This window comes from Lactuca serriola, chromosome 4, assembly GCF_051521515.1.
Source record: "Lactuca serriola cultivar US96UC23 chromosome 4, Lser_US96UC23_V15, whole genome shotgun sequence".
In the NCBI taxonomy this organism is placed as follows: Eukaryota; Viridiplantae; Streptophyta; class Magnoliopsida; order Asterales; family Asteraceae; genus Lactuca; species Lactuca serriola.
In genome coordinates this window covers 311,712,564-311,721,107 of record NC_136411.1, presented here as the reverse complement: position 1 = coordinate 311,721,107, position 8,544 = coordinate 311,712,564, and the positions used below count along the sequence as shown (strand labels likewise).

At 36.2% G+C, this 8,544-nt stretch overlaps 1 protein-coding gene across 1 annotated transcript; it reads right to left on the bottom strand.

Annotated features, from left to right (window-relative positions):
* Nucleotides 1–664: 664 nt before the first annotated feature.
* Nucleotides 665–2,295, bottom strand: LOC145097287 (protein RTE1-HOMOLOG-like). Its single transcript, XM_079034825.1, has 3 exons — nucleotides 2,181–2,295; nucleotides 1,419–1,693; nucleotides 665–1,279 (listed from the first exon to the last, which is right to left on the bottom strand). The coding sequence occupies exons 2-3, from the start codon at nucleotides 1,683–1,685 to the stop codon at nucleotides 845–847; spliced, it is 702 nt and encodes a 233-aa protein (XP_078890951.1). The 5' UTR covers nucleotides 1,686–1,693; nucleotides 2,181–2,295; the 3' UTR covers nucleotides 665–844.
* Nucleotides 2,296–8,544: the final 6,249 nt, after the last annotated feature.

Genomic DNA, 8,544 nt, shown 5'->3' with positions numbered 1-8,544 from the left:
GCTTACATACAAATTGAAAAAACAGAAAATTTTCATTTTCTTAGAAAAATGTTGAATACTGAATCAACCAAACGCGTTTTCAAAACTTTCATTTTCATTTGAAAATTTTCATGAAAAACTAGAAAATTTTCTGCAATCAAACGCACTCTAAGATACCGAGAAAACAATGGCCGATCATTGAACATTCCCAATTTAAGGATGTAAATATCCGAGTGAGGAGAGTCATGATAGATATAGTAAGGATTATGTCATCAACATACACTAATAAATACGCTAGTTAGGAGCGAGAACAAATAGTGAGGAATCAGTAGTGTTGAAAAGTGAAAACCAAGTCGGACTACACAACTACCAAAACATTGAAACCAAGCGTGTGTTGCCTATTTGAGATCATATAGAGATTTCTGGAGGTGGCAATCAATATCGCGTTTATTGGGATCATGAAAACCAGGCGGTTGATATATATATATATATATATATATATATATATATATATATATATATATATATATATATATATATATATATATATATATATCATCTTTGCTATTTTTCATTTGGTTCCAATATAAAATAAAATAAAATAAACAAGCTAGCTTTGAAATCAACAAAAGTCAAAGAAATCATATTTTCTTCATAAATGGCCCACATTTTGTTACATCATACAAAACAAATAAATTTCTTTTTCATTCCTTCTCAAAGTACAATCACACCAAACACTAGATGAAAAGTTTCAACACACCAACTTCTTATACAAACAACAATCATTTCACCAAAAAAAAAAAAGACCTATAAACACAACAAAATAGTATCTCTTGTAATCAATATTTCCACAACAACAAACCTACTAAAGTTGTATAAAGTTCTTAAAATAATACGTACCACAAACATACCACCCGAACAAAACAAACACAACAAACGCCAAAAACGTTAGAAAATTCGCGCCTCCAAATGTAACACCCAAGAAGAACATAACCATAAATGACAAATAAGATCTTATCATCGATTGTGTATTTACCCATTTACCCTTCAACAAAACCAAAGCCGCCACATTCACCACATTCCAACCGGACGTGGGCCCGGGTTCCATTCGGTTAAGATGATTAGCCACAAATGAGTGACAATTACACGTTAAAATGCTATAAATTTGCTTTTGGTATTCTTGTGTTGTTTTCTTCAAGGATTCATCCCATGTGTATTGGTTTCTTCCCAATTCTACAAGCTTAAATTCTTCTTCGGTTCTATATGTGGTGGAAGGATGACGAGTGATTGGAATTGGACTCTGTTTAAATGCAAGAAATAACAATGTACTTTTATGTATTTATAAATTATAGCATCTTACTTTCATTTCTTTCTATTATATACTTTTCTTATTATAGATAGAGAATTAGAGACTAAAAAAATGTGTGTATTTTATTTACCTTTTCTTTGGTTATTTGGATATAGCGAGATACACCCCCAAATGTGAAGTTATCAACTGACACAAAATTAGGTCCTGCAAAGTCCACAATCACTCCATCTTCACGCCCAATTCCAACATGACCAACAAAAGGGAGGAGCCATGAAACAACTGGAAGAGGAGTCCACACTATACAACATGGAAATCGAGCTTTTGTTGGATCAATCTGCATGCTATTTGAAACATCATGCTCAATCATCATATGCTTAGGCTCTGTTTCCGACTCCATGAACAGATCTGCGCATTTTGGTACATGTATGATGTATTAGATCTCATTTTTATCAATCTTTTTGTAATAATATTGAATATCGCTACAGAATATAGTAATCGTGGATTGAAAGTTTGAAACTTTGATCAGACTTGCGTATTTTTGTACACCCGGGAATAAATTTGTTGCATTTATTGCAAAAGGGATCTATAATATCCGTTGATTTTGCTAGATTTGTTGTATATCGAAGTGTTATGTGGTTAATTAAAGCAAATGACATTGGGATCAGTAATCGCAACGATTTCAACGTTTACAGAAATTTCATGATCATGGTGAAGGATAATAAGAGGAGTCTTTCGACGGATGATCCACATTGCAATGTTGATTTGATTAACAAACCTAATCCGATCGTGGTTCTAATGAAACTAGATCTAGCAATAGGAAACATTGATAAACAATAATGTAAAATTGGAGAATCTGAGAAAAGCATGAGTTAGAAATCGAGAATGAGTGTACCTTTGATGCGGATCTAGAAATTTTCGAACGATTAGTTTACGAAGAGATGGAGTACTCAAGGCCACAAAACATGTCCTCAACTCTTCCCCCTTTTTTCCTGGTAAAAATCAGTATCATGCTGGTCGCGATTCTATTTCATTTTATAAGATTAAAGTTTTTTTTTTTTTTTTTTTTTTAAATTATTATTTAGAATAAATTACTGAAATGATCATTCTGGTTTGCAAAAACTTAACGTTTGGTCCCTAATTTTTGTTTTGCACTCTGGGCATCTTTGACATTTGGTTTTAACACGCGTTTGGTCCCTAATTTGCCGGTAGTTGTCTCCGTTAATTGCCACACTTGCCTAGCATGTCTGATGTATTTTTGTCCTTTCAAACATGGCAGATTCTATTCTTATTTCAATCATTTTCTTCCTCACATCAAAAACCTTATCCAACACCGATCACCCTCTTTTGGAAAACCCTAAACCTTAAGCATCCACCTACCCCGATCAAGTCTTTAAGAAGGTAACGATGGTTAGATGGAAGATTATAGCACCTATTGATGAAATCGACCTTCATTAAGCATACGGTAAGCTGTTTGTTTTGTTAATTACATTCATTTTAGAATGCAAATGTAAAAGTAAAGCACAAAAAAAAGTCTCCACGTGCGGTTATCCAACTGTGTTCGCCATCAGGTGCACTATAGTGGAGAGAGCTCACAAAGTTTCCTGGCAGAAAATACATCAAGGGAAAAGTCAAATATATTGATCTACTAAATATTTTTATATTATGTGTTCGCGACATCGATGAAATAATGGAGTCGCTTGATCAAGTTTAGACGTTGGTTTATATGCTTTTGGCTAGTGATAGTGACATTAATCACTTGAGTACGTTTGTGCCTAATCACAAATTGATTGATGTTTATAGTAAGCATGGTAAAACTATGTTGTACATGTACTTTGTGTCCCCAAACCTAAGTAGAGTTGGGATAAAAGAAGTTGTTGAACCCCCTAAAAGGCTAATGTTGGAGTCGAGGAACTCAAAAAATAGGGGATCAAGTCCAAATAAGGGATATTCTAAAAAGAGTCATATGTCTAAGAGTCATTATAGAATGATATTGCTAGATAATATATGAATTTAAATGGTCACACTAACAACAACTTGATGCAAATATATTACTTATAAATAATTGATTCTTGACAAATAAATATAACTCTTGTAATTAGTTGGAAATTATTTAGTTAATGGAAATATTAATTTTCAATATTAAGTATCAAAATAAATCATAAGGAATGATATATATATATATATATATATATATATATATATATATATATATATATATATATATATATAGAGAGAGAGAGAGAGAGAGAGAGAGAAAGAGAGAGTGAAGAATGATCAATTGAGAACACAAAAAAGGTTGAGATCGTAAGAACAGTTATGGACTAGTCAATATATAAGGGCATATAGGTAAATTTGTATTTTAATTAAATTATAAAAAATAAAATAAAATGATATTTTCCTAAATTTTTGGGATTCTGATAGACTATTACTAAAAAAGGAATTATTCATTTTCTTTATATCGTTAATGAAGGATAAAAAAACATTTTATCAATTTCAAATGATTTTATCTTACTTTACGTGATTTATGTCCATAAATAAATAAATATCAAACTAATTTATCTCAAATATACAAACGACTGGAAAAAAATATAACAATTTACTAATTTTATGATTTAATTTTATCAAATAGTGTCGGTCATAAACGAAAATGTTATGACTCGATTTTTTTTTGTTTTTTCTTCATGAATTGTATCAAAAATGTTTAAGAATTGATCATTTCATTACAACAAATACACCTCTAAATATAGTCATGAATAAATACAAATCTAACTATATATATTTCTAACCATACATGAATAAATTTTAACATAATACAAAAAGCATCTAAATTCTAAATTTCTATATTTTTAATAGTTATATTCATAAACGAATATAACACTAATCATAATTGAATTCCTACATTGTTTTTTTCTTCTGATTTTCTTGTTACTACCATACACATAGAAACAAAGAGGGGCGTCCTGAGCATGTTATTGACTTCCATGCTTTACGTTTATCCTTATTCGAAACACAAGCTCTAAATTACACATGTTCAAAATATAAATCATTAATGTATAAAACCATGCGGTTATAATATACTTATATTAATTGATGATTAAATCAAAATGAAACTTTTCGCATTACTTATTCATTAGTGGTTAAGACACACAAAAAAATCATAAGGCATTTTTAAACTTATATCAAGATCTTATTTATCGTTTCTGACATTCTCTTGAGAGTCTTCAAAAACACAAAGTTATATTACAAAATCACAAAAAAAATTTGTCTATTCATAAATGAATCATGTAACAAACAAGGTATTGGAAGGTATAAAATCATGAGTAAATTACATGGATGATCTCTATCAGACATAAAATTACCATATTACCCTTATTATAAATTTTATAATTATTATCTATTATTATAATTATAATATAAAAAATTCAAATAAACACTTTATTAACATCAAGAAACCAACAACTCCATTCAGATTCATTACTAATTTCCGTCTTCCATTGATCTCGTCGTTCCATAAAATCACCACAGGTGACTCTTCCGGTGAAGTTGTGACAACCCGTAATTTCTATCTTGTACAATCCCTTCAACTCAATCAAAATCAGACTTGTTTTTGCTACCTTTTCGAATTGAAAAAAGTTTGTTTGGGTGTTCTAAGCCAAGTAGCTTAAAGGATAAAGTGTTAGGAAGTATCCTATAGAGTTCAGTGTGCAGCATGCAAGCCGAAAACTCCATCATAAGGAGTTTACGGTTGTAAACTAGAGTTTATGGTCGTAAACACCTCCTTGTTCGTGAACTCGTCCCTTAAATATGATATTCCTTCATTATTCACCACTTTTTCCTGCTATCAACTCAAGAACTCAGATTTTCTCTCAACAATCATCAAGTTTTCACCTTGATCTTCCAAAATGTAAGCAATCCTTCCATTTTATTAGTTGTTATCCTTCTTAATCTTGTATCACCTTTTGATTTCATCCATGAAATTCATCTTTTTGGGTAGATCTTCAAGTCTTCTTCACTTTCACCAAGAACACCCACTTGTTCTTGGACCGTGAACCCCCTCCCAAGCAAAAAAAAAAAAAACGTGAGTACCTCTTCTATCTTCTAGTTAGGCTTGCTTATCACTGGATTCCTAGCCTTGAAACATCATAAAATACATGAACATCAAGAGTTTACAGCCGTAAACCCTTGCATGGCCGTAAAACCCTTGTATTGGTTCATGATTTGACCTTAAACTCCTTTATGTCCAAACCTAGGACCATGAACACTTAATCGATGCTAGATAGGACCATAAAGCACTCCTTTTGCATGTTCTTCCATGAGTGTACGGCCGTAAACTTCATGACCGTACACTCTATGGCCGAAAACTCCCCTTGGCTGTAAACATCTGGCCGTACACACCATTGTGTGGCCGTAAACCCCTTTGATGCAATCATTTGTGATTGTAACACTTCAATATAAGTGTTTCCTAGTCCCTAAGGTGGTTTCCTTGCATGATTAGTTGTATATACACAAATTATGTCCACATATGTGTCATTATATGCTTAATAGGATCCGCTTGTGCCCGAGATTTCACTTAGCACTCTGCATCCTTTTTCGATATTACATTCAAACCACTCACTACAGGTGAGTTCATACCCCTAAATGTAACATCTCGAGTTCAGGAGTGCAAGTTCAGGGTTCAAGGTGTAAATGTGGAAGGGCAACTCGGCGAGTCCATGGATGGACTCGACGAGTAGGGTCGCGACTCTGGTCGCTTGTTAAGTGACCAACTCGGCGAGTAGCATGGGTGGACTCGGCGAATTGGTGCTGAGTGGAGAAACCCCTAATTCCAGGGGTTGAGCCCTATATAAAGAACATAACACTTCTTCCCCAACCTCTTTACCTTCCCTTTGAGTTGCAGAAACCCTAAATTCGTGTGAGCTTTCCTTGGTGAGAGATTAGAGCTTTGGAGGAGGTAACCTTAGAAGGAAATTGAAGAGAAAGAAGATTGGAGCAAGGGGATTTGCAGAGAATTGGTTCATTCATCAGTGGGAGCCTTCATTTGAGGTAATAATCCTTTGTTTGAGCTTTTGTGCATCTAGATCTATCATTTGTGGCGGGTTTTGGGGCATAAATGAGGTCCTTCTCAAGTTTGGTGTAAGATCTGAGGTTGCTACCTCAGATCTAGGTTGCTAATGATCCAGAAAGCCATAAAGTCTATGCTCAAGAGTTGTTGGTGAAGTTCTTTTGTCCCAAACCCAAACCCTAGAGTGTAACATGCTTAGATCTACTTGGATTCACATAAAGTTTGACACTTGACGTGATAGATGGCTTGTAGGAGGGTAGATCTATGGTTTAGAGCTTCTGCATGGCTTGGAAAGCCTCTATATGGTTTCAGATCTAAGGGTACTCAGCGAGTCACAAGGGTGTACTCGGCGAGTTGCTTGAAGATAGGCTGGAACTCGACGAGTTGGAAGAACAACTCAGCAAGTTGGATGAAGATAAGCAGGGACTCGACGAGTTGGAAGAACAACTCGGCAAGCCTGTTGAAGATAGCCTTGGACTCGACGAGTCTGGTCGTGAGGCCCTAACCTTTCTTCTGGTTGAGCTGTGAATCGGTGAGTCAAGGGATGACTCGGTGAGTCGAGTGTGATAGGACTCAAGGTTGTGGAACTCGGCGAGTCTCGGGATGACTCGACGAGTTGGGTCGCGGATTGGGGAAGTTCTGTGCATGGGGACTTGGCGAGTCATTGGGTTGACTCGGCGAGTAGAGTCAGTCAGGGGTTGACTTTGACTTTGACTTTGACCAAGGGTTGACCAGTTGATTTCCAGGGGCATTTTGGTAATTGTTGGCTTTTGTTTTGAGTTTAGTGTTTTGGTGTTGATCAGTGGTGGAGATCGCATCAGTGGTCGGAGCAGCTTAGGTTTATCGGTTCAGTCGGCAATTGCGAGGTGAGTTATCCTCACTATATCAACAGGGTCTAAGGCACCAAGGCCATCCCTTTATTGGATTGTGATCCGGGTATCGTTGTTATGTTATTGCTTTGCTATGTTTGCATCCTGGTAGTTAGGATGGTATTATGTTAGATACATGGTTAAGGTCGGTATCCTGGTATATAGGATGATGTTATGCTAGTGACCGGTTAGGTCGGTATCCTGGTTAGGATAATGTTATGTTATGTGATCTGCTAGATCGGCTTGATTGAATGTGAGTTGTTATATGATTGAATGTTTATGTGTACATGGTTGTTGGACTGGGGTTGGGTTGAGGCGGGTCCTGCTTTGCGCTGTAGGCCAACATATCCAGGGCGGACCGGTTGTCCCGAAGGCCCAGCGAGCGGTCCAGATAGGCTGTAGGCCCCAAGAGGGCGGACCAGACGTGCCAAGGCTCGGTGAGTGGACCAGGCCGACTGAAGGCCCAGTGCGGGTGGACCAGTCATACTGTAGACTCAGAGAGTGGACCAGGTGGATTGAAGGCCCGGTGCGGGTGGACCAATCACACTGTAGACTCGATGTATATGGCTAGACTCGGAGGGTGGACCAGGTGGACTGAAGGCCGGTACGGCGGACCAGTCACACAGTAGACCCGAAGTGCATGGCTGTTCTGTGTTCTGTTATGATTTGGCATGTTGTGCATGTATGGTATATGTGGTTGGTATTTTGGGGGTATCTCACTAAGTTTTCGGGCTTACAGTTGTGGTTTAATGTTTTTCAGGTTCTTCGGGAGACCGTGGCAAGGCAAAGGCGTGATCGTACCACTTCTCTTGATTGTGTTTTATAACGTGGTTCTGGGAAGACTCTGATAATAATTGTATTGAAAACCTTTTTGTAATAACATTATGAAAATGGGTTGTTTTTGAAAAGTTAAAATTGGTTGAAATTTTATGGTTGTTACAAGTTGGTATCAGAGCCTTGGTTTGAGTGAATTGGAAGAACATTCGTGTGAATCCAGTCTCAAATCAGGGAGAGTTTTTAAAAGAGAATTTAAAATGGTTTTCAAAATGAGTAAAAGGAGGACGCGAAGGTACGATCAGCCGGAGCCAGTAAGTAACTCCAAAATACCATACATGTTATTTGTTTATGAGCTTTGATAGAACAGCATGCTAGTACTAGGTTAGGGATCTTCAGGATTTCATGATAATGTTGCCTGATTTATGATGCCAGTTAGCCTAGGGTTCATTTGTGGGAGATTTCCGGTGTTCCTCTAGAAGTGAGGGTTGAGCGCTTGTTATGTATGTTTTTCACTAGGGTGTTGTGGTATGCTTGATACACATATGGGT